At 55.6% G+C, this 24,791-nt stretch overlaps 2 protein-coding genes across 5 annotated transcripts; one reads left to right on the top strand and one right to left on the bottom strand.

Annotated features, from left to right (window-relative positions):
* Positions 1–758: 758 nt before the first annotated feature.
* YJU2 (YJU2 splicing factor homolog) lies at positions 759–6,787 on the bottom strand. The gene is made up of 8 exons (XM_023942919.2): positions 6,108–6,787; positions 5,425–5,525; positions 4,614–4,758; positions 4,156–4,290; positions 3,782–3,963; positions 3,310–3,430; positions 2,164–2,314; positions 759–1,389 (listed from the first exon to the last, which is right to left on the bottom strand). Exons 1-8 carry the CDS (start codon positions 6,129–6,131, stop codon positions 1,307–1,309), a joined length of 942 nt encoding a protein of 313 aa, XP_023798687.1. The 5' UTR covers positions 6,132–6,787; the 3' UTR covers positions 759–1,306.
* On the top strand, positions 6,685–24,589 carry HNRNPM (heterogeneous nuclear ribonucleoprotein M). 4 transcript variants are annotated; one of them, XM_086862642.1, is made up of 16 exons: positions 7,042–7,177; positions 9,211–9,380; positions 14,643–14,695; positions 15,444–15,451; positions 15,534–15,627; positions 16,324–16,518; positions 16,818–16,971; positions 17,833–17,882; positions 18,208–18,268; positions 20,205–20,306; positions 20,887–20,931; positions 21,335–21,409; positions 21,803–21,901; positions 22,628–23,409; positions 23,721–23,772; positions 24,197–24,589. In XM_086862642.1, the coding sequence occupies exons 1-16, from the start codon at positions 7,047–7,049 to the stop codon at positions 24,358–24,360; spliced, it is 2,235 nt and encodes a 744-aa protein (XP_086718768.1). In that variant the 5' UTR covers positions 7,042–7,046; the 3' UTR covers positions 24,361–24,589. The 4 variants fall into 4 exon arrangements, with proteins under 4 accessions (XP_086718771.1, XP_086718770.1, XP_086718768.1 ...); XM_086862645.1 differs by lacking the exons at positions 7,042–7,177; positions 15,444–15,451 and adding an exon at positions 6,685–6,761 and having other exon boundaries at positions 14,643–14,699; XM_086862644.1 differs by lacking the exon at positions 15,444–15,451 and having other exon boundaries at positions 7,036–7,177; positions 14,643–14,699.
* The last annotated feature ends 202 nt before the right edge of the window (positions 24,590–24,791 follow it).

Here is a 24,791-nt window from a genome sequence, read left to right as displayed (position 1 = left end):
CAAGGAGCGCGACACGGCGGGACCCCGCGGGAGGGGCCCTCTCAGCCCCCCCGAGTGGCGGGGGGCACCGGGACCCTCGAGTGACCCCGGGGCGGCCCCTCCCCGTGTGACAGAGGGACAAGGGGGGGTCACCGCGACCCCCAGAGCCCGGCGATGGGACCCCCCCGCCGCCGGCTCCTCGGGGCTGTCCCTGGGAGGGGACACGGCTTTGGGGGGAACGAGGACCCCCCAGCTCTGTCAGCCATCCTGGGGGGCGCGGGGGGCTCTGCTCCCTCTGCCCCGGGTTTTGGGGGGGCAGCAGGTTGGGAGCCCCCCAGGCCTGCCCCGGGTCCCCTCCCGGCATTGTCTGTCCCCAGAACAAAGGTTCCTCTCCGGGGTCCCTCGGGTGCCGGGGGTGGGGACAGCTGCCGAGTGGGGGGACACGGCCAGAGACCCCCCCCACGCCCCCCCCGGGCCGAGCCCAGTGCCCAGCATTAATATTTGAAGAAACTAATTAAGGCATGTGCACAAAACACTAATTGGGACGGGGGGGCTGCGCTTCTGCCCAGCTCTCCCTGATGCCCCCCCGGGCCCCCTCCCACCAGCCCCAGTGTGGGGGGGTTAATTAGCCCGAGGCTGCTCAGCAATTAGAGGTGCGTGTTTGATGAGGGGGAAGCTGATGGCCGTGGGTGAGGAGAGCCCCACTCGGGGTGGGTGGGCACCGGGGGTCCCCTGGGGCAGGAGCCCACGTACAAATCACACAGGAAGAAGACGAAGCAGCTGTGACAGATCACGTTTATTCCAGAGTTGTGGCTGCTGGAGCCCGGCAGGCTCGGAATGCAGGGGGGGGGGGTTTGTCCCCGAGCTCCTGGGGACACCGGGGGGCTGCTGGTGGCAGGACAGCCCCGTCCCCGCCGTGAGGGGCTGGATGAGCCCCGGCTCTCTGCAGATCTGAGCCACCCTGGGACAGAAGCAGCTGGTGCCGAAGTGAAGGAGAGGGGCTGAGCGCCCACCTCCCCCTGCACCCCGCTGGGAAGGACAGCCCTGGGGTCCCCGTCCTGCTGGAGGGGGTCAGGGCACCCCAAACCCAGCCTGGGCACGAGCACTGCGGGGTGGGGGCGGTGGCACCCCCAGGATGGAACCGCAGAGTTCAGTCCAGCCCTTCCCAACATGTCCTGGGAGCGGGGCTGGGAGCTGCTGGGGCTCCCCAGGATTCCTGCTGCAGGGCAGGCTGTGGGAGCAGCAGGGATCCCCCGGGCCGTGCTCCCAGCTCCGCGTGGGGCTCCGGGAGCAGCCGGGACAGCCCCGGCCCTGCCCCGCTGGATCCTCAGTCGCTGGCACTGTCCTCGCTGTCCTCGTAGGCTCCCAACAAACCCAGCGAGGACGTGGCTGCTGCTGCTGGAAGCGAGCCTGGAGGAGGAGGGAGAGAGAGGATCCGTCAGTTCAGCCTCCCCGGGACAAACCCCAGCGTGGAAACACCGGCCTGGCTGGCTGCTCACAGCTGGAGAGATCCCTGGATGGAGCCTGAGGTCAGGGAGGATAAATCCCTGCACAAGGAGCTCCTGCAGCCCTGGAGCCTCCCTCTCCTGCCCTGCAGGAAGCACCAAGGTCTGGGAGCCCCCTGGGAGACTCCAGACCCTGGGAAGGGAGAGAGGAGCCAGCTCTGGGCTCCCACCACCCCAGCCCTTGGGACAGCAGCCAGGAGCAGGTGCTGGGGAAGCCCAGGGAAAAGGGGACACCTCCGAGAGCTTCGCCAGGGATCCCCCGAGGGCAGGGGGACTCTCTAAGCCAAAGGCTTTGGATCAACCAGCCCAGAACAAATCAATCCCCAGATCCACGGATCCCCTGGGCAGCTCACTGAGGTGCTTGTTTTGTGTTCCTTAAAGCTTCCCAGCTCCAGCAGCTAGGCAGGATTTATCAGCAGGCCCCAAACCAAAGCAATCCTCCCGCTGTTCCACCCCTATCTCACTGTTGTGACGTTACCAGGGCTGTCGCTGCTGTTTGGGAGCTCCTGGCCCTGCCAGTCTGGCCCCAAGGCCGTGGCTCAGAGCCAGGATGGAGCCTCCCCTTCCCCAGGAATCTCCTGGAAATGGGGACAAGCCCCTGTTCCCACAGCCCCCAGCCCAGGCTGTGAGCAGGGGCCCAGACCCTGCTCGGGAGGGGGAGCTGTGCCGGGGCAGGTACCGGTGCTGGGCGCGGTTTCCACCCCGTTATCCGGGCCAGGCTCCGGCTTCTGCCTCCTGCGGGCCACCAGCCCGGCCAGCTGGGCCTTGGTGCTGAGCTTGCCCACGCTGCGCTCCCAGCTCTCCGTCCTCGGCCTCTTGCTCTGGGGGTCCTGTGGGGCACAGGGCAGGGGCTGCAGCTCGGAGGGGACGTGGGGGGAGTGGGGATAAAGCAGCACAGGAAGGAGACAGGAATTGTGTCCCTGCAGTGATGGCACAGGGATGTGCACCTGCAAACCGCCCTGGAGATCCATGTCCCACTGCCAGAGGCCTGAACCCATCCTCGGGACAGCCCTGGGCTGCCGAGGAGGCAGAGGAAACAATCCCAGCATGGTTTGGCTTGGAAGCACCTTGCAGCCCATCCAGTCCCACCTTTCACTACCCCAGGCTGCTCCAAGCCCTGTCCAACCTGCCCTTGGACACTTCAGCCACAGCTTCTCTGGGCAGCCTGTTCCAGGGTCTGCTTAGACCCAACCCAACCCTCCCCTGCCGCAGATCCAGACCATCTCCCGTGTCCTATCCCTCCCTGCCTGGGGAAAAGTCTCTCTCTGCTTTACCAGCTCCTTCCAAGGCCGCTGAGCAGCCCCGGGTGCCTGCAGGCTGTCCAGCCAGTGAATCCCAGAGTGAATCCCGGGGCACAGGGATTAGTGCCGGGCCAGGGAACACGGCTGGGATTAACCCCAGCCCCACTCCCAGGCACGGCAGCTTTGATCCAGCCCAGCGGAGCCGGGGCCCTGGGGCAGGGATGGACAGCGGGAGAGGCCAGGGCTGTTTGCTGGGATAATCCCTCCCTCCAGCCCGGGCTCCAGGAGCTCTTTTGTTCTGCCTGAATCCAAAGCAGAACCCAGGGAGAGGCCCAGAGCTCTGAACTCCCGCCTGGAGCAGCAGCAGGGCCCAGCAGAGCTGGCTGATGGAGGGTGGGGTGATGGGGGCAGCTCCATCCCTGCCCCATCAGCCAGCACAGCCGAAATCCCCGAGCCATCCCTGGCTCCTCTCAGCCCAGCGGCCTCCGGGAGCCCGGTGGCGCTCAGAGCAGGGACACAACGGGCACACACAGCTCCAGGATTGACAGGATTGACAGGATTTGGGGAAGGCTGGGCCTCATCACCTCCTGCAGGATGTCCGTGGGTTTTGTCTGGGCCGTGGGATTCGCGCGGGGTTTTGCCGGTTCCTCGTCGGAGTCGGAATCCACCAGGAGCCGGCGGTTCTGGGCCTGCTCCAGCATGGCCCTGTCGGGAGAGAGGAGCTGGATCCATCCACTGCCAGCCCTGCCTGCTCCAGGGCAGCAGAGCCTCGGGATCCACCTGCCCGGGGCTTTTACGGGACCGGGATCAAGCCCGAGGGGCGAGAGCGGCGGGATCTGGAGCTTCACCCCAGAGCAGAAACTGAGGGCACCTCCCAGGGGATTGGACCCCCCCAGCAGCCCAGATCCCACAGAACTCCAGCCTGGCTGGGTTGGAAGGAGCTTCCACTCCTCCCTGAACACTTTGCCACGACGGGCCGGGATCTCCTCCCACGCCCCAGATCCTGGGAATCCAGCCCCCCTCTCTCATCCCACTGCCAGCACTTGCAGCCCTCACTTCATCTCCTGCTCGTCCTCCTCCTGCTCCTTGCGCCTCTGCTCCTCCTCCAGCTCCTTGTACTGCTTCAGCATGGCCTCAAAGTCCACGTTGGCCTGGCGCTGGTTGAGCTCCTTCAGCTCCTGCAGGTTCTCCAGGACCTCCATCTCCAGCTTGGAGTCCTTGGTTCGGTTCTCCAGCACCTGGGCGGGATAAGCTGGGATATTTCAGCCTGGCAGGAGCCTCCAACACCTCCCCATGCTGGAGGAAGCACAAGAGGATCCTCCTCATCCTCATTTTTGGGTAGGACAGGAACACCTGAACAGCCACGAGGTGACTGCTGTGGCTGGGGAGAGCAGGGTGGGGTGAGAGAGGTTTTCCTGCAGTCCTCGTACCTTCATGGGATTGTTGAGCTCTTCCTCTTCCCTCTCCTTCTGCATCCTCTTCTCCTCCTCCTCCAGGAGCTTCTCTGCCTGGAAGTTCCTGGTGGCGCCGTGCTCCATGGTGTAATCCGTGTTCTCGGGATCTGTCTGAGGGGGGAACAGCAGGAGAACCATGGTGGGTGGGAATCCTGCTCCAGCCAAAAACCCACCCTGACTGAGCCCTTGCTGGGGCAGGAGTGCCAGGGAATCATGGAATTCCCTGAGCTGGAAGGGACCATCAGCTCCTGGCTCTGAATGGGACAATCCCACCAATCCCACTGCCCAAAGGCTCCTCGGAGCTCTGGCAGCCTCGGGTTAGGGAATTCACTTCCCCGCCACCCTTGGAGTGAAATCCTTTCCCTGGCACCCAAGGCAGGCTCCTGGCAGAGCTGCAGACCCTGGGACGCCCCGGGGCAGCGGGACAGGCTCACCTTGAAGGTGATCTCAGCCAGGCACCGCGTGCACTTGATGTAGAAGCGGAAGATGGGCAGCCCCAGGTAAACCTCGTTCTGCACCGTCTCCTTGCGGGCGTTGAACTTCTTGCCCTTGTAGATGTACTCCCCACACGTCTTGCACCTGCCAGGGCAGGGAAACGTCCAGGGACAGCCAGAACAGCGGGGAATGAACACCAGGAGCAGCCCAGGGGACCCCAGGAGGGTTTTGCCTTTGGAAGTTTAGTGGGGACCGACCCCAAAATCAGGGAATTGTGGATTGGGTTGGGTTGGGGGGACCTCAAATCCCACCCAGTGCCCCCCCTGCCATGGCAGGGACACCTGCCACTGTCCCAAACCCCATCCAGCCCGGCATGGGGCATTGCCAGGGATCCAGGGGCAGCCACAGCTGCTCTGGGAATTCCATCCCAGCCCCTCCCCACCCTCCCAGCCAGGAATCCCTTCCCAAGATCCCATCCAGCCCTGCCCTGTGGCACTGGGAGCCATTCCCTGTGTCCCTGGTCCCTCTCCATCCCTCCCTTCATCAGGTCCTGGCAGGAAAGCACCCCCAGCACCTCCTGCCCTGCCCAGGGTCAGCAGGGGCAGCAGCTGCACCCGCACAGCTCCAGGGAAACTCCTCCTGCTCCAGCGGCTCCAGCCCCGCTGGACACGGCCTGGAAAGCCCTGGGACAGCGGAGAGACCCTGCCCACGGCACTGCACGGGCTGTGGGGGCTCTGACCCATCCCAACACATTCCAGGGGCGATCCCGTTATCCCAGGAGCGATCCCGTGGTTCCAGAGCCGCTCTCACCTCATGTTGAAGGGGGCCATGAGCCTCACCACGTACTGCCGGTCCTTCGGGAGCTTCAGCTTCGGGATCTTCGCCGGATCGAAGTCCGGGGGGTAATATTTCTGTGGAGAGACAGAGGGAGGATTTGGGAATGCTGGTAATATTTCTATGGAAAGAGAGGATTTGGGAATGCTGGTAATATTTCTATGGATAGAGAGGATTTGGGAATGCTGGTAATATTTCTATGGAAAGAGAGGGTTTGGGAATGCTGCAGCGCCGGGAATCCTCTCCATCCCCACAGCTGTGACAGAAGGCTGCAGGCAGGCTGGGGTCGGGCTCTGCTGCCAGGGAACAGCCACGGGATGAGAGGAAAAGGCCTCGGGGGGGTTTAAATGGAATATTGGGAATAGTTCCTGCATGGAAAGGGTTGTTAAACAGCGGAATGGGCTGCCCAGGGAGGGCTGGAGTCTCCAGCCCTGCAGGTGTCCAAGGAAGGTCCGGAGGTGGCACTCGGTGCTCCGGGCTGGTGACAAGGTGGGGATCGGGCCCAGCTTGGATCTCGGGTCTTTTCCAGCCTCAGCGATCCCTGAGAGATTCCCGAACCGACCGGGACCAGCGCCCTCGGGGAACCATCCCCTGGCCCGGCCCGCCTCGGGACGCTCCCCTGACGCCCCCACCCAGCAGGGATTCTCCCCTCAACTCACGTTCAGCACTTTCCGTTCCGACATCGCTGCGGCTTCTCCCGATCCCCGGTGCCGCCTGTGAAGCCCCCGCGCCGCCCGCCGCTTCCGGGTGTGGCACCGCCCCCTCCGCCGCTCATTGGAGCAGCGAGACACGGCCCCCCTGATCCTCGTCTGTTATTGGCTGCTGCAGCTGCCAATCAACGGGAGGTGCCCGTGGGCCTTGTGCAACCTAGCCAAGAGTCCGGCGGAGAGCTGAGGCCTCGTAACAAGTTCTGCGTATTCTTGGGTCCCGGGGGATCACTGTCCCCGGTTGGGGCTGGGGGATCCCGGGGATGGGATCTGGGGCAGGGGAAACTCGGCTTCCTCACAGCAACACGGGATGTGGGCCTCGGTCTCCCCTGATCTCCCATGGCACATGAATCATGTGGGTAGCAGTCAACAAACAGTCTGTTTTGTACTTAAAATATCACTTTCTTTCTAAAAACCGAGGACTCGGAGCCCTTTGGAGTCCGCAGTTGGTTTTTTTTTTTCTCACTCTACTGAGCATGCGCAGCCATGGCAGCCATGCTGTACGGCACCGCCGCACTGCGCACGCGCAGTTGCCATTGCCGCCATTCCGTACAGCGCGCCTCCCATGCGCGCAGCCGCCATTCCCACCAGCGCGGAGAGCCCCAGGTGCCGCTGCCGTCAGCTCCGCCCATTCTCAGATCCTCACTCCCCGGTGCTACCCGCCCCTCCTGCACGGCGCCGCCACAACGCGCCCGTGCAAAGCCGCCAGTACCGCCGAGGCGGGCGGCGGTGCCTCTTCACCGCGCATGCGCAACGGCTCACGAGCCGTTTCCCGCCGCCCTGCCCACCGCGCGTTCCCGCTCGCGCGCATGCGCAGCGCCCCCTGGCGGCCCGGCCGGCGGCGCCGTCCCGGCGTTCCCCGCGCTCCCCACACAAAGGACGCGCTGGGAAATGGCGGCGGCCGCGGCCTCGCAAAGCGCCCCCGCGAAAATGGAGCCGCCCCCGGCGGCGGCCGCGGCGGCAGCGGCGGCTCCGCCAGCGCCCAACGGGGCGGCCGGCGCGGGGGGTCCGCCCCCCAAGAGGTAGGGGGGCCGCGAGGGGCCGCGTTGCCGGTGGGGCCGCGGGGCCGCGTGCGGCCTCCCCGCGCCTGGGCCCTGCCGGGGGCGGCGGGACGGAGCGGGCCCGGTGGGGTCCCGGCGAGGTCGTTACCGGTGCGGGGCCGCTCCTGGCGCTGCGGCCGCCGCTCCCTCCGGGCGCGCCTTGGGATCCCGGGCGGGGCCGGCCCGAAGGCGCCTCCGGGGCTCCCGCAGCGCTCCGGGCCCGGTGCCGGCGGGCAGGGAGCCCCGGGATCATCCCCATCCCCTCAGGAAAAACTTCTGCTGAGTTTTGGTGGAGTTTAGGCCTCCCCGGGGGGAGCGGGCTGTGCAGCGTGGGGATGTTTTCAGTTCGTTACTCTTTTTGCTGTCAGTAAGTTGTAATAACTCGGTTCCCCTCAGCACCCTCCCCATCCCTGCTGCGCGCTTTGCAGCCGAGCGCGTTCCTTTTGGGGCTGATTTACCCCTGCGGGGATTTAGGAGCGCAAACACCTCGAGGGTGAGAGTTTCAGGTGGTGCCGGGGAGGAGTTGCACAATCCCGGTGGCTGCTGTCGGTAAAATGTTATGGAAATTTAAACCAAGATCAGCAGCGCCGCAGTTGCGGCTCTGTAGATGTGGGGATGAACTGCACTAAAAGTCTCAGCTGCTTCTCGCTTTCTCAGTGTTGGTGCTCGATGAAAATTCCACAGTCGGCAAAGCCGGCTTTGGTACCGAATCCATGAAATGGAAAGGACTTCTTTCCCTCAGGGCGTTTTTGGTCTCCTTGCCGGGGTGATAAGAATCAGGTTGTGCCTGGTGTGCTGTGATTCCTGTTGAGGATGTGAGGTTGGATTTGGGTTTGTGTTTCCCGAGACCAGGAACTCGTTCATCTTCCAAAGTGTCACTTTCAGGGGGAAAAAAAATCCATATTTATTTAGTTTTTTCCCCATTGAAGAACAGTCAGGCTGTGCTTCAGGCAGTAAAATGCTGACAGACACAATTTGATTGACTTGAGCTGGGCAGGGCAGAGACATTCCCTGGTCCCAGGGACAGGGAATCCAAGGCTGGGGAAGGGTGTTCCCAGCACTCCTGGGAACGTGGAATCAGCAGTTTGTCTCCATGAGGAGCCAGTTAATTCCTGGAAGTATAAATAAAGATATCTCTCTGCTGTGATCTTGTTTTTCCTGACCCTGTTAGATTTGGGATGCCTCCAGGGAATTTGTTGTGTCTCCAGGTGAAGTTGTTTGGAATATCCAGCTCCACGTGGCAGATCTCTCACATCCACAGGGATAACACCAACGCTGCTGTGGGCACATTCTCAGTGGCCTTGAGGAAATCCACTTTAAGGAATAACCACTAAAATCTGAGTGCAGCTTTTAACACAACTACTACATTTTGTGTTACTTCATCAACCAAACAAATGAAGGTGGAAGAAGGATTGTCCTATTTCAAGTCTAATTTTGGAGTTTTAATTACTTGATTAATTAAGAAGTTTTAAAAAAGTTCACTGAAAGAAAGACTAGAAAATTCCCATCCCTGTGTCTGAAGAAGCTTTGGCTGCTGGGTGATAGAAGCAGGGAACACACTCAACTTTAAACATTCAGAGGCCTTTGCATTCTTAATTTCCTTTTTCCTTGCAGGCTGTTGTCTGTTCAAGGGTTGAAATGCTCCTGAAGGGATGCAGCTGGGATTTCTGACCTGGAATTTGCAGGGCTGCCAGGTCCTAGGTTGGGAAAAGCTCAGGACAGAGAGGTTGTAGAAACTTCAACTTTTCTATCTGAAATTTTTCCTATTGTGAAGTCCTCCTCAGGATGTGTTGGTGCATCTTCTCCAGCAGCACTGAGTGAGCAAGGAGATTAATTGGATTAGTGAAGGGAATTATGTGAGACAGAGGCTGAAGCACTTTGTTCCCTTGTTCTTTTCCAATGGGATGGGCTTTGGGGTTCCTTTCCAGCCTCAGTGCCCTGGGGTTCAGTGACTCTGTGTTCTGGAGGTGGAGCTGCTCCGTGCCCTGCAGCTCACAGGGGTTCTCTCCTTGCAGCGAAGGCGAGCGCCCGACCCCGAATGAGAAGAAGAAGGAGAAGGGGATGAAGAGGGGAGGGAACCGCTTCGAGCCCTACGCCAACCCCGCCAAGAGGTACCGAGCCTTCATCACCAACATCCCCTTCGACGTCAAGTGGCAGTCGCTGAAGGACCTGGTGAAAGAGAAAGGTAAAGTGCAGCTCGGGTGGCCCAGGCTGTCCTGCGCTCCAGCCTGGCTCTGGCTGGAGCTCAGCACTTGTGGGTGCGCTTGGCCACACGAGTTTGGAAAGGCTCTCCCCGGAGCCCTGCTGGGTGTTGCACAACCTCCGTCCCTGGCAGCCTTCCAGGGGACGGGTCCTGTGGAGGCCTCTGGCGTGCAGCTGACAGAGCCTCATCCCGGGATTAGCAGTGTTTTCCTTAGCCATCCAACCCCAGGCTTTCAGCAGATTTTAGCCTTGAAGTGCAGCAGGACTTTCCAAAGCATTTTAACGTTTTTTGGGCATTCAGGTGGTTCCGTCCTGCTCTGGTGTGTGGATATCCAGCTGTGTCCCCAGATTCAGAGGGGTTTGGGCTGGATTCAAGAGCCATTCTGCCATTGGTTGCAGTTCAATGTATTTAAGGGTGACCTGCAAAATCAGGTTGGTGTTTTGGCATGTGCTGCAGCAGAACCAGGGCTGTGGAAATCGGGTTTGTGGTGTTCCCCCTTCCACAATTCCCTTTAATTCCCGTGTGGATTGGGGGTTGCCTTTGCTGAACATCTTCATCTCTTGAGGAAGATGAAGAGATTGAGCTGAGTACTCAGGTGGTGACAAGTCTAAATTAGTGTCATTTCTTCAGGCTGGTGGCCAGATTTCTAGTTTTCAAGTCACTTTGGAAGTGCAGTGGAGTGGCAAGAAAATCCTTGGCTTCTCCGGCCTTAAAATGTCTGAACCGAGCTCAGAGTAACAGCACAACATTTCCTGTGGACACAGAGCAGCGGCCAGGCTAGTGGGCAGTGGTCATTGTGCTGGAGCTGGGTAAGGACTGACAGTTCAGCTGTTTGAGGTGTGGCCTAAAGAAGGGGAAAACAAAGTTCCAGAGGGTTTCAAATGTTTGTCTTTGGAGGCAAAGGGGAACCGAGTCTGTGGAATGGCCGTCGGGACTGGGAGCACCGGGAGCTTCCCTAACTGGGGGCTGTTTGAGAGGCAGCAGTGGTTTTGTGTCACGGCAACAGCGTCAGCCTCAAAGGCTGCTCGAACAGCCCCTGGTTATGGAGGGAGCCTTCACTGCCCCGTGGCTGCCCCAGGTCCGTTGTGCTCGGGATCTCGGCTGTGGAGATGTCCAGCTCTCTGTGCTGTGTTGAATCCCGTTCCCAGTGTCTGGCGGTTTCTCTCCAGTTCCCGTGGATGGCAGAGGCCGGGCTCAGGTTGTTTCCTGCCGGGCTGTTCAGCTGCTCATTCCAGCAGATGCTCCTGGGGGAACGTTGGAGCCTCTTCTGGCTGCAGGGCTTGTCCTGCTGAAACTGGGATCTTCCTTCCCGGGGTTTGGCACTGCTGATGAATCCAGCGGTTTGGATTTGCTGTTGTTCTGGACTTCTCCCAGGCAGCTGTGCTGGGGCTTGCTCAGTCCTTGTCCTTCGGCAGAGCAGTTCCAAGCCCCAGGAACGTGCCCGAGCCGTTGGAATTCTTGCTTCGGAAGCGTAAGAACGCCAGGCCAAACGTCCCAGGCTCCGGGAGCAGGCGGAATTCTGTGCCCAAGGGGAAACCCTGGGCCCCGTGTGCGGGCTCTGCGGTGCAGCCGGGGCTGTAGCAGCAGGAGCTCGGGGAGGTGCCGAGCGGGCAGGAGCTGCTGGGGCAGGAGCTGCCGCTGTTCCTGCAGCCTGGGGTGGCCAGGCTGCTCCAGGTGCCACCTCTCTGTCTCCCAACACCGTGGCTCCCAGTGGATTGGTTGGAGAAACTCAATTACAGGTATGCAGTGGGAATGTTGGTAATGGAATGAAGAGATGTTCTTGCTTGGAACTCCCTCCTTCGGTGTTACCAAACTGACTGAGCACAGCACTGACGGGAAGTTGGGAAGGGCTTCCAGAGGCAGTAGTTTTCCATGGAAGTAACTGAATTTTGTATTTTGAACCTTCTCCCTGCCCAGTGGCAGCACTGGTGAGCACTGGGGCTGCTCCAGCAGCAGTTACCCCAGTGCTGGTGACACTGGCTCTGCAGTGTCCAGGTTCAGTGCCCAGGATTTGGTCAGGCTGTGCAGTTGCGGGGAGTCAGGGAGGGAGGGATGAGGCAGGAATGTGCTGTTCCACCCTTGGCCTGTTCCCCCTGCCATTTGCTGAGGTCTCTGATGAGTTGCTCTGTTTCCCTTGGGCTTTCACCATCTTTCCAAGGAATCTCAGCCCTTTCCTGGTTGCAGGGAGCTTTTCACTCTCTTTGCTGCCTGAGCTCTTCAAGAGCCAAGATCACCACTTTGATCTGGGTGTTCTCTTGCAAAAAGGAAGTTTCTCTTTCCCACCTCTGACAGAACTGCTGCCTGCTGTCTCTGCTTTGGGAAAGTTTTCCTTCTCCCTCTTCAGCTGAGGCTTTGTGTGTGTAAAACTTGCTCCTCTTCTCTCCCCAGCCCCCTGTAACTTCTCAGGGATTGCCTGTCCCAGGCTTTGTGTGTCAATGAGGGAGGAGCTGTGGCCAGCCCTGCTTTGCCTCACACTGGGAGTGTGAAGCTTTTTGATCCCCTTGGATCACTCATTCTTCAGGAGATGAGACATCCAGCCAGTTTGGGGTTTTCCTTCCTGTTCAGTATTTACTGGTGGCCCTGGAGGCCAGGGAATAACTGTACAAAGCATTTCCCCTGTCCCAGGTCTGTGCTTGCTCACACTTCCCTCTGCACCTTTCACACCTCTCAGAGCTCTGTGCTTGTCACAAATCGTTAAAATCAAATTGCCCAACCTAAAACTGACATTTCTGTCTGAGCTTGTTCTGGGGAGTTCCCAGATGTGTCCTGATCCGAGCTTCCTGGACAGACCCTGCTGAATGTTGGAATTCTGCTGGAGCAGCCCAGCTTGACCATTGGCATTTTCTGTACTGATAAACTTTGGGAAGTGAAAAGGGAAAGTTTTAAAGGGGAGGAAAAATAATGACTGTGATAAAAAACATTGAAGCTTTCTTCAGTTTGGATTTCTGGTTGTTGCAGTAAATTCTGCTCCAGTCTCTTGGTCTGGGAAATTGGCAATTCCTACATTTTAAGTGTGATGTTTAAATAAATGCATAAATCAGTCTCCTCTGCTTTAAGTCTTAAAGACACCACGGGGAGCACATTCCTTAATTAAACCTGTAGTGACTTGGAGCCAGTGTTTTCTGGAAGTTTCCTCCCTTGGGAGGCTCCTGAAGTCACAGTTTTAGTGCTTGGATGAAATCTCTCCACTTGTGGGATGTTCCCTGGCAGAATCCAGCTGTGCTCTGGCAGCAGGGAATCCTGCCAGGGTCACTGGGCATTTATCCTGCTCTAGCACATGGATATCTGCTCCTGGTTCTTGCTGGGGCTTTCTGTGGGTTGGGATCTAGAAAAGAAATCCCAAAACTCCAAATAAAACGTGACCCAGCCTAACTTGTTAAAGCAGGTTTCCTTTGCTGGCCACAGGCAGCGTTCTCCTGGCAGAGGGGCTGGGCTGGCTCCTCTCACACGTTTTAAGGTGAAATGAATGCATTTTTGTGGCAGTGGTTCTGGGCTCTGTCTTGGCTCAGAGCTGTTGCTCTGAGTGTGTCGTTCCCCCTCCAGCTGTTCTGAAATTGGGCTCTTCAGGAAGTTCAGGTGTCCTTTAAAGGAAAGCAGCTACTTCAGGCTGGATATTTGGGTTTTCATGTGAGGCTCCAACGGGAAGCTCTGAGCAAAATTGGCACAGGCTCAACTTTCCAAGAGAATCCTGGAGATCTCGTGGTTCAGAGTCAGGGATTGGTTACCAGATGTTCAGTTGTATTGGATTGACTCCTCTAGGAGCTGTTGGTGTGGATCTGCAGGAGGAGCTGTAGGTGACGGGGCTGGGAGTGCCAGAGCTGGAAGCTGGGAGAGGTTTTGGAGTGGAGCTCAGCTGGGAAGGATGGGTGAATCCGTTTGCATCCCTGCCCCAGGTGAGGTTGGACTCTGGCTGCTGCTGTTGAGCTGGATGGCGTCAGAACCTCGTGGGAATGCTGAGCCCCCGGGACTCCTTGGGAACAATCCCACGTGTGCTGCGTGAGCTCGGAGGGATTAGACACTGCAATTCCTTGTTCGGCTTGATACCAACATGGATCCAGCTGGTGGATGATACTGGACACTCCAGTCCCTTTCAGAGGGACTTGCCAGCCTTTTCCAGCCTCAAACCTCGTCCTCCCAAAAGCAGGAGTGCATCAGAGCTGTTCATCCTGCTCTCTGCCTGGAATGCTCTTCCTGCTAAATTGTTGCTTGAAATAAGAGACTGAGATTAAAAACCAGTAGTTTCATTAAGCATTCCCTTTTTTTTTCCCCAGCTTCACGAGAGACCTTCCAGGCTGTCAGTTTTCCACAGAAAACAGTTTTCCAGTGTCCTGTAAATCGCTGGGCCTGGGGGAGGTCAGGCTGAGCGCCTCCCTCTGTCCCTGGCAGAGTCTCATGAAACCCCAGTTCCCTGCTCCAAACTAAATTCATACTCAAGTGGCTCATGGTTTCCCACAAACAGAACATTCCACCGTCCAGATAATGCAACTTGGGGTCTTCCTGGTTTAAATTTAAACCCCAGGAGTTTTAAAACCAGAAAGGAAAAATTAAAAAAAAAGTGTTAATTCCATTCTTCTGTATGCCAGTCCCTTCAAAGGCAGCAGCCATTTGGGTAGTTGCATTCTGGAGGTCCCTGCCAGGGTTATTTGGTCCTAGAGAGGCAATCCCAATCCTGTGAGGAAAGGACCAGGTGGAGTTTTCCATGGATTTTTGCTGTTGACAGTTTTGTCTGGAGAGCAAATACGGCAGATTTTAATGCTAAAATGGAATTTGTTGTGGCTTAAGAAAAACCTGTTGAAATAAATAGCAGGCAAGCAGTGATCTCTTGATCTGTTGGTTCAGTGTGACTCCTTTTTTTTGTCTTTAAATCCTGAGAAAAAACCAAATCACTTGAAATTCTGGATTATGGAGCCAGCACGGCATCCTGTGGAAAGCAGAGGAAACTTGTTCCTGCAGCCTTTCCCATGGGTTTGGATTGCCTCAGCTAACGAGTGGGCACTAAAGATCCAGGGAACTGCAGGAATCTCTGGCTTGTGAGGTGGAGGAAAACCAAGAACATATTGAAGTGCTTGAAGCCTTTACTGCATACCTGTAATTGTCCAGTTTTGTGGTCTAGAGAACACGGAGTGTTTCTGGGCTTTCTTATAAGGCAGAGGCTCCATACACGGTTGTTGATTGTTCTAAATTCCCATTGTTTTCTTGGCTTTTCTCCCTTGGTATCTGTGTCGTCTGGAATCTGATTTGTAGTTGGTGAGGTAACATACGTGGAGCTCTTAATGGACGCTGAAGGAAAGTCAAGGGTAAGTGTTTGAGAGTTTCTTTGTGGATTTTCTACCTGAAATGTTTCTGTGTGCTGGACAGGAGGCCAGGGAGGCTCAGAGTGTGGATGTGCAGTGGCTCTAGGTCAGGAGTGCTGTGGGATGGGAGGAGGTGGGGTGGGCTCTGCAGTCAGGAGCTGTTCCCCGCGTGCCGTTGGCGTTGGCCGTGTGACCCCGGAGCCCAGCAGGCAGGACAGGGCTCTGGAATATTCCTGTGCTTTGGAAAAGTCACTCGAGTGGTTGGCTGAGTTTGGAAGGGCCAGGGTGCAACAGCAGGTGCTGCAAACTCCATTTCCCGGGCCAGTAGAGCGAGGTAAATTCCTAAATGTAAACGTTGAGTGCCTTCATGGGCCTTGAGTCCAGGATCAGACAGTAGGAGCACTCCTAAGTGTCCTGAAGGATATGGATTTAGGGTGAGAGTGTGGAGGGTTTTGCTGTATGCCAGGGAAGAGCAGGTGACAGGAAGCGTGTGGTATTTCTTGGAGTCGGGATTTAGTGTTTGTTACCAGCTCAGAGACCCCAGGTTAATCCTGTTAAGGCATAAGAAATTATGGAATTCCAGTATTGGAGGCTTGCCTGTGTAAGGTTACATTTATTTTCGCTGGTAGGGCTTAACTGATGTGATTTGGCTTTAATAAGAAAATATTTGTGTGTGATTTGGGCTTTCACTGACTTTATTTCTTCTCTCTTCCCTCCTCGCTGTGACTGTCCTGGGAAATCACCTCGCCAGGGATGCGCGTAAGTTCACTCTGAATTGATCCCAGAAATCCAGGGGGGCTTCTGACAGCAGAAGGTGCTGAGCTGTGCTGTGTCCCCACAGGGTGGTTGAGTTCAAGATGGAAGAGAGCATGAAGAAGGCTGCTGAGGTTCTGAACAAGCACAGTCTCGGAGGGAGACCCTTGAAAGTGAAAGAAGTAAGGGGGGGATCTGTTCTGGCAGGGGTGGTGTGGGGAGGGGGGGTTCTTGTTAAAGGTTTGGGGCTGACTCAGAGGATAATGGACAGAAAGCAGCACTTCAATAAGATAAAAACACCAGCCAACCTTTTCCTGATAATTGTAACCACTGCTGAACTTGTGATGATCAAGACTAAACTTGATGTGAGGACAAAGCAGGAGTTTGGCTTTAATTGCAGTTCCTTTGGTAGTGATTTGACACAGAAACCTCCACGAGTGTTTGTTCTTGACAAACTTCCCTTTGAATTCCACATCAGAATGAATGGATTCCACCCACAATTCCATGGAGTCAGCTCTTTGCTGGAATACCTCAAAGATGTATTTCCTTCTTAATGGCTTGGCTATTGACAGCCAGTCCTGGGAGTGCATTCCAAACCCTCTCCAGCGGCACTGGGGGTTTATCAGGCTTTGGAACAGGTGTAGCAGAGGTTTGCTGTTGGTATTAATGATGGATAAACACATTGGGAAATGCCTGGGCAGGAATAACTTGGATAACAAAGGGTACCAGTAATAAAGGTATCATTTAAATGATAAAGGGCATGGGGTGTAGGCTGAAATAAAATAAACTGCCTGCCAGTGAAAGGGAAGCAGCTGGCTGGGAATGCTGAGGGCACAGATATCCTGGGATAAAGACCCCGTGCCTCTGTGTGTCCCCAGGACCCCGACGGGGATCACGCCAGGAGGGCCATGCAGAAGGTGATGGCAGCAGGAGGGATGGGCATCGGGCCCGGCCCCGGCGGCCCCGGCATGATCAACATCCCCCCCAGCATCCTGAACAACCCCAACATCCCCAACGAGATCATCCACGCCCTGCAGGCCGGCCGCCTCGGCAGCACCGTCTTCGTGGCCAACGTGAGTGCCACAGCCCTGCTGCACGGCCTGCAGCATCAGCCTCTCAGCTGGGGCAGCTCTCGGGGAGGAAAAGCCTTGGGAATTCCAGGAAAAGTTCCTCTGTGTCCTCTTGGTTCTCTGTGCAGAGGAGGTTCTCGATCTGTTAATTGGGATTTTGGAACAAACCTCTGTATTTGCATTAAATTTTATCTCGGCTCTCCGGCAGCTTCCGTGCCAATGCCAGGGAAGGACACGAGCCCACTAAAGCTGTTTCCTCCTGGAAACCTCTCTTGCATTTCCAACCATGCCCTGTTTTCCAGCTGGACTACAAGGTGGGCTGGAAGAAGCTGAAGGAGGTGTTCAGCATGGCTGGGGTGGTGGTCCGGGCCGACATCCTGGAGGACAAGGACGGCAAGAGCCGGGGCATCGGCACCGTCACCTTCGAGCAGGCCATCGAGGCCGTGCAGGCCATCTGTATCCTGGCAGCAAACTGGGAATGGGGCACAGTGGGAATTGTGTCCCAAGGGAATTGTGCTCCAGGGCAGGGAACAAGTTGTAGTGGATGGAAAATGGAAGGAAAAGCGAAACAGAGACAGAATTCCATCCTGAAGGAGCTGTTGCACTTTGCTCAGGATCTTTAGCAAAGGAAATCCCCTTTCCTGGGTGGATGAATGTACTTCTGGCCCAGATGAGTTTCTGTCTCTGGGTTGTAATTAGTATTAAAACACAATTCTCAGATTTTTCTGGAAAGGAAAATGTCCCTGTGGCAAGGCACACGGAGCTGGTGTTTTCCTGTTCCCTGTGTCCTTCCACTGGCCAAGCAAGGATTTGCTTCCTAGAAAACAAACCAATAAAATTCCAGGTATTGCTCTCTCAGCTCCTGGTTATGGTGTGGAAAGGAGGAAAATATTCCCCCTTTCATTTCCCAGAGTTTCTGTTTGAGTGTTAATTCCCTCCTGCACTGCAGCCACAGAGGATTTGCTGGAATGGCACACTTCAAAAAGTGGTTGTTGCTGTGGAATTTTCCCTGATTTCTATGGATAAAGTGACTGAAAAAACATTTAAACATTGGGGCTGACTTAGAGTTACGCTTTCTATCTCGTTGTGAACTTAATCTTACCCAGAAATGTGTTTTTATAATTTTTTTTTTAATTTCAAAAAGCCTTTTTTTGAATGATCAGTATATTTGGATTTCAAGGGTTTTTAGCTCTGGAGAAGGCAGAAGGATTTGGGATGATCTGTGGTTGATAATCGAGGAGATGGGATTTTCTGAGGGGTTTTTGTGCTCCTGTCAGAGCCCTCAGTGCTTGAACAACGATCCTTAACCACCCCCAGCGATGTTCAATGGGCAGCTGCTCTTTGACAGACCTATGCACGTCAAAATGGTGAGGACACCCCCATTCCCCTTTCCCCTTTTCCCCTTTCCCCTTTCCCACTGCTTCCTGACCTGGGAATGCACTCCTGACTTGGGGGATTTGTGGTTTCGAGGGTGGATCAAAATCCAGAGGGGGAAATGTGTGATTTGACTGTTGTCTGCTGAATTGATGCAATCAGGGAAGGTTAATTCAGGTTATTCTGCTAAAAGACAAATCAAAACTACAGTCAAGTCTGCTTTAACTTGGAATTTCTGTATTTTAATTCAATTTTTTAAGCATGAGGAAATAATTTCTTGCTTTCCTTGCCAGCTTTAACATGTTGAATTCCTTCTAGGACGAACGAGCCTTTCCCAAAGGAGATTTCTTCCCTCCAGAGCGACCCCAACAACTCCCTCGTAAGTGTCCCCTGCATGATTCAACATCTTCTGCTTTTCTTTTTGGCTGTTCAGCACCTGGGAACCAGTCCCAGCCCCAGTAAAAAACTCTGGTTCAATCTGGAAACCTGGCATCCAAATTCCTGAATAATTTCAGAAGGGAGAATAGTGAAGAAGAGCTGCTCAGTGATTTTTTTGGATACTTCTTTCAGCTCATGGCCAGAAGCTTGTCTTAAAACATTCACCTTCTCAAGGCTTCCAGAGCTCTCCATTGCAATTCCAAGATCCCAGTGCCTTCCATTAATAGTGGGATTTAATGGAAACATTGGATCAGTCAGCACCTCCTCCTGTGGGACGGTGCTCTGGGAATGGAATCTTTTCCCTTAAATTGGAAGGGCTGAATTCAGGACCTGGGAGTCTTCCAGGCCTTCGAATTTCCCGAGGAGATCTTGTCAGTGTATTAAATATGGAAAGAAGAGGGAAGCAGGCTCTTCTTGGAGGTGCAGGATGCAGAAAGCACCGACCAAAACCCAGGAGATGGAAATTCAGAATAATTGGCTGCCCCGAGCTGCTCCTTCCAACTTGGAATTTGAATGAACCAAAAGATCGAGTCCAAACCAGCAGTGGAAATCCACAGACTGCACGTGGATGTGAGGAAACATTCCTGGCAGGGTTGCTCAGAGCTCCTGTGGGGTCTCCATCCCTGGGAATACCCCAAAGCTGTGGATTTGATCCAGGCTGAACTGAGGCCCTCCAGAGGCCCCTCCCACGCTGGGATGAGATGCTGGGAATGCTGAAGAGAAGAGTTGGGACTGGAAGAGCTGGAGGCTGAGTTTGTTCCAGTGCAGCTAAATTGGGGCTGCTGGAGGAATTTGGACTGTCCTGAGCAGCTGGGGTCCCTGCCCAGGGCACAGGCTGGGAGAGGATGAGCTCCCTTCCAGCCCAAAGCAGTCTGGGGTTCTGGGATTCTCGGAATTCAGACAGATGCTCTTTTCTTCCTGGGAACCAGACCTGGTGTGTGCTGCTAAATTGCCCGTTATTAATGGTCGTTAATTAGTCCCTCCCTAGTTCAGCTTTCAGCAGCAGGATCACTGTAAGGATGTTCCTCTCTTCAGGACAAAGCCATTGGGTTCCAGTTCCATTACCTTGGTGTAAAACTCCCTAAATCCCTCTGGAAGCCTGGATTTTGGCCTTTACTGGGGCGGGGAAGGGGGACCTTGTGCTGTTTTAAAACAAGATTCAACACTCCTGTGTTCAGTGCTGAGCTGGAAACGAGGGAATCCTGCAGGCAGAGGATGCCACGAGCTGGTGTTTGTGCCAAGCAGAGAACTTTTCTTCCTGCTTCAGGAAAAAAAAAGAAAAAAAAAGGGCTTTTTCTTCTTTCTCTGGGCCGGGGAATCGTTGAGGAAGGTTGAACTCCTTGCCTGGGAACGCCGTGTTGTGTCTGCTCGGAGAGAGGCTGGCTGTGTGCTCGCAATTCCATCGGTGGCTGTCATTGATCGTAGGCTGCTCCTGGTGCCTCAGTTCCCCCCTGCACGGGGCCAGCCCTGGCAGAGGGGGAAATGAGCCATTGGCAGGCCAGGCTGAGAACTGTGCACAGGTTTAGGGGAATCTTCTCCCAAATTGCCCACTCCGCCCTCCTCAGCCGAGGACTTTGCCCAAACCAAGCAGTGTTCTAGCCAGTTCTTTTTCAGGAGTCAGCTCCAAACCCAGTTTTCTCAGCAGTAAGATGGAAATTTAAATACGAAACCAAATCATTGGAGATAGTTTTTAGCCTATTTCAAGACACATCTACTCTTGATTTACTCCGCACTTCCCTGCTTTCAGTACACTCCCCACAGGGGGGACACAGCAAGCTTTTTTTGGAGAATGAAAGTCAATTACTTAAGAAATAAAACTTGCTGTTTTGTCAAACTATGGAAAGAAGGCTTTTTTGATATCTGAATATTTTCTTCAGATGGTCTTGGTGGTATTGGCATGGGATTAGGACCTGGAGGTCAACCTATTGATGCAAATCATTTAAACAAAGGCATGGGAATGGGCAACATGGGACCTGGAGGTAAGAAGATTACTCCTATGCTTTTGTTTCATGAGAGCTTTAAGCTGTGTAGAAGGTAGATAGCTTTGTTTGCCTCCCCAAAAAAAGTTGGTAGTCTCTTAGGAATGTTAAAGCCAAATGAGTTTTTTTGTTCAGCTTGATAATGGAAACTTGAATTTAACCAACTGCTCCATTTTTTTTTATTTTTTTTTCACTGTGGTCAAGACACAGCTCTCATTTTCTGACTCTTGAGCATGAGCAGCAGACACTGCAAAGATCCATGAAACTCCAAACCATCTCTCACTTTTAACACTTTTAGTGGGCTTGCAAATCTTTGGTGAGGATCTGTTGAAATAGCACAAGTTTCAAAGAGCCACCTAAACAAGTAGCACACACTCAGCTTTCCATGTCAAAACGCCAGTGGGTTTTTCCCCTTTGCTGCTTGATTTTCTGAGCAGGAATGTTGGAATCTCCTCAGAGTTATCCCATGTAAGCTCTTCAGCCCAAGCCATGGATGTGTTGTGTGGTTTGAGTTCTGCAGCCTCTGGCTGGAATTTCTTGGGTGACACCTGCTATATAAAGCTTTCTCTTTTATTTTGAGGAATGGGAATGGAAGGCATGGGCTTTGGAATGAATAAAATGGGAGGTAAGCTGTGCTTCTCGATCTTCGTGCAAGTCCCGCGGGCTGAGCCGTGCGCGTGTGGCAGGAATTTGTGTGCTGGGAAATCACCACCGATTCAGCAAGAATTGGGTCCTTTTTGGGTACTGAAACTGCTGCAGGTGTGTGGGGAGGGTGGGTACATCCCACAAAACCTGACCTGCGCTTCCTGGGCTCAGGAGATCTGGAAGTGCCATCCCTGGGGGGTTGGAACTGCGCCCTCGATCCCCCAACCCAAACCGCTCTGTGATTTTTACAATGCCCAAATCCTGACCCCGCTGGCAGGGAGTTGTCTGGTGCCTGTGGGAATGTTGTGTGGCAGCAGCTGCTGGCTGTGCAGTGTGCAGCTGGAGTGCAGTGCTCAGGAATCCCTGGAAAATCTGTTTTTTAGGAATGGAAGGTCCCTTTGGTGGCATGGAAAACATCGGCCGCTTCCCAGCCGGGATGAACATGGGCAGGATGAGTGGTAGGCACTGGGTTTTTGTGTGTCCTGCTGTCTTCCCTGGGAGGGATCCCTCTTTCCAGAGCCTCTTCTCGGTTTTATGGGAATAACTTGGGGATTTTCCAGCTGATGTTGTGGCCTCTGAGCTGCACAAACACAGAGATTCATTGGTGGTACCTTGAATTTGGTTTATTCAGAAGGATTCTGGTTCTGTCCAGTCCCCAGAGCCTCCCATGTGTTTTGGGGTAAATCCTGCTTTTCCCTGGGGCTTTGGGCTCCTGAAAACACGACAGAAGGATCAGGATAAAACCACAAAAACCTTCCTGTGCTGTGAATCTTCAAAACAATTCCTGTGGTAAAATGTTCCCTCAGGGGTCACAAAACCCCCTGCAAACTTCTCCACCTTCTTCTTTGCAGAGATGGATCGGGCCATGGGAGGGGGATTTGAGAGGGAGTTTGGAAGAAATGAGATGGGAATGTCCCGGAGCTTTGGAGAGACCTTGGAGAGGGGAATAGGTGAGTGCAGTAAAGGAAATGCATTTCTTGCCTGCTTTTCATCCCTGAACTGCTCATAAAAATTACGGGCGTGATACAGATAAAAAAAACCCCAATTTTTGTATTTGCTGTAGGAATTTGCTGTCTGGCTTTTAAATGCTGCTGGGAATTTGTTAATTTTTGTCAATGAAAACAAAATCCTGCTTCACCCGCTGCCTGTATCCCATTTAACTTCCAAACACGTTCCCTGGGAATACTGGGCAATCTCAGTAATGAAACTGCAGAGTTTCGGGAGCAAAGCTGAACCCGAACATCTCTGAGCAGACAGAGCTCCCCCATCATTTTCCAGACTTAATTTGGTCAAATCACAACATTTCAGAATCGTGGGGACCATTCCCTGTGTCCTGTCCCTCCCTCCCTTGTCCCTCTCCAGCTCTCCTGGAGCTCCTCAGGCCCTGAGGGGGCTCTGAGCTCTCCCTGGAGCTTCTCCAGGTGAGCCCCCCCGGCTCTCCCAGCCTGGCTCCAGAGGGGCTCCAGCCCTGGAGCAGCTCCGGGGCCTCCTCTGGACTGGCTCCAGCAGCTCCAGCTCCTTATTTTGGGGTCCCAGGGCTGGGCCAGGGGGGTCTGACCTGAGCACCTGGGTTTGCCTCACACAGAGGGAGCTCTGAGCGTTGGGATTCACCCCAGCAGAGCGAGCAGCCGCTCGGGTTCCCGCCAGGCGCCGATGCCGTGCGTGTTGTGTTGCAGGTGGTGGCAACGCCAGCATTCCCGGGATCGAGAGGATGGCCCCTGGCATCGATCGGATGGGAGCGGGGATCGAGCGGATCCCGGCCGGGATGGGGCACGGGATGGAGCGGGTGGGCTCGGAGATGGACAGGATGGGGCTGGTGCTGGACCGCATGGGCTCGGGCGTGGAGCGGATGGGCTCGGGCATGGAGCGCATGGCCCCGCTGGGCATCGACCACCTGGCCCCCAACCTGGAGCGCATGGGGCCGGGCATGGAGCGCATGGGCTCCGGCATGGAGCGCATGGGCTCCGGCATCGGCTTCGGCATCGAGCGCATGGGAGCCGCCATGGAGCGCGTGGGCGGCGCCATGGACAGGATGGGCTCCGGCGTGGAGCGCATGGGCGCGGGCATGGATAGGATGGGCATCGGCCTGGAGCGCATGGTGCCCGCCGGCATGGGCGCGGGCATGGGGCAGGTGATAGAGAGGATGCCCGCGGGGCTGGAGCGCATCGGGGGCCCGCCCATGGACAGGATCGGGATAGAGAGGATGGGAGCCGCGCCCATGGACAGGATGGGCCTGGAGCGCATCGGGGCCGCCAACATGGAGAGGATGGGGCCGCCCATGGGGCAGGGCATGGGGGCAGGCATCGAGCGCATGGGGCTGCCCATGGGCAGCAACTTCGAGCGGCCCATGGACATGGAGCGGGGCAACTTTGCAGGGAATTTTGCAGGGTCGCTGGGAGGAGCCGGAGGCCCTGCGCCCGGGGTGGCCCGGAAAGCCTGCCAGATATTTGTGAGGAATGTGAGTACCCCTGTTTCCTTTTGGTGCTCCCCTGTTCCCCCTCCTGCCCTTTCCCACCCGTGGCATTCATTGTCACTGATGTGTTGATCTCATCCGGGCTCCGTTTCCAATCACAGTGTCCAGTACTGGATGCTGCCACATTCTGGGGGCAGTTGGAGCCATTTCCATCCCAGGAGAGCTCCTGGCTCCCTGTGATCCCACAGTTCTATGGCAGTGGCTGTCCTGGGCTGGCTTCCATTTGTGGGGAGCTGGGGGTGCCTGCAGGTCGTTCAGCAGAGCCTCAGTGATGGTTTATTCCTCTCTTCCCACAGCTGCCTTTTGATTTTACATGGAAAATGCTGAAAGATAAATTCAATGAATGTGGTGAGTTGTTTTCCTCACTCTGAGGAATGAATATGAATAATGGCCAGATAACGCAGAGGGTGGGGTCAGATGGGATACTGGGGAGGGATTCCTGGCTGGGAGGGTGGGAAGGGGCTGGGATGGAATTCCCAGAGCGGCTGTGGCTGCCCCTGGATCCCTGGCAGTGCCAGGATGGGGTTGGGAGCACCTGGGACAGTGGGAGGTGGATGATCCATCCTAGCCCAGACCATTCCGTGATTCCACGGCAGCCAAACCCATCCTGGGCTGTGAGCTGGAGCCTGGGGCTCCCGTTCCAGACAGAGCTCGTGCTCTGCTCCTTCCACATCCCGAGCTGGGATAAATCCAGCGGGTGGGGAACCGGGAGCGCGGCGGGCTCACCGTGCCGGGGCTCACCGTGCCGGGGCTCACCCCGCTCTACCCGCAGGCCACGTGCTCTACGCCGACATCAAGATGGAGAACGGCAAGTCCAAGGGCTGCGGGGTGGTTCGGTTCGAGTCGCCGGAGGTGGCGGAGCGCGCGTGCCGCATGATGAACGGGCTGCAGCTGCGCGGCCGCGAGATCGACGTGCGGATCGACCGCAACGCCTAAAGCCCCCCGCCCTGCCGCCCCCGCCGCTGGATGTAAAGCTCTTCAGCCCCGCCCGGTTGCTTTCTGGAGTAATTTTAAGTCCTTTTTTTAACTGAGGGAGCCCCGTTTTACTGGTTTTTTGCATTGGAACTGCCATGTGCACAATCTTTTTTTGTAGTTGTGGCATCTCGTTGACCTGACAGATGTAAACAGTCTGACTTTGATAATAAACGCAAGTTCAAGACTTCAATCGCAGCATCCTTGACTCTGCTTGAAATCCCTGCCGGCTCAGCAAACTCCAGTTTGTCAAAAAAACATCCAGTCTTCCTTTTGTTTTCTGTCAGAATCTCAAAGTGTCTCCAGGGCTGCAGGATGTGTCCTGTGTCCCACCCAACCCCTGCACACTCCCAGCTCAGTGCCAATGCTGCTTTAGAACCAAAATCTTCAATCTT

Source organism: Cyanistes caeruleus, chromosome 25, assembly GCF_971803275.1.
Source record: "Cyanistes caeruleus chromosome 25, bCyaCae1.hap1.1, whole genome shotgun sequence".
Taxonomy (NCBI): domain Eukaryota; kingdom Metazoa; phylum Chordata; class Aves; order Passeriformes; family Paridae; genus Cyanistes; species Cyanistes caeruleus.
This window is presented reverse-complemented; position numbering and strand designations above follow the sequence as displayed.

Coding starts and splice junctions, on each gene's coding strand:
- HNRNPM (XM_086862642.1), top strand. CDS start 7,047: ATGGCGGCGGCCGCGGCCTCGCAAAGCGCCCCCGCGAAAATGGAGCCG. Junction 16,972..17,832: donor CGAGGCCGTGCAGGCCATCT/GTATCCTGGCAG, acceptor AACCACCCCCAG/CGATGTTCAATGGGCAGCTG. Junction 17,883..18,207: donor GACCTATGCACGTCAAAATG/GTGAGGACACCC, acceptor AATTCCTTCTAG/GACGAACGAGCCTTTCCCAA.
- YJU2 (XM_023942919.2), bottom strand. CDS start 6,131: ATGTCGGAACGGAAAGTGCTGAAC. Junction 5,526..6,107: donor CGGAACGGAAAGTGCTGAAC/GTGAGTTGAGGG, acceptor GTCTCTCCACAG/AAATATTACCCCCCGGACTT. Junction 4,291..4,613: donor TGGCTGAGATCACCTTCAAG/GTGAGCCTGTCC, acceptor TTCCCCCCTCAG/ACAGATCCCGAGAACACGGA.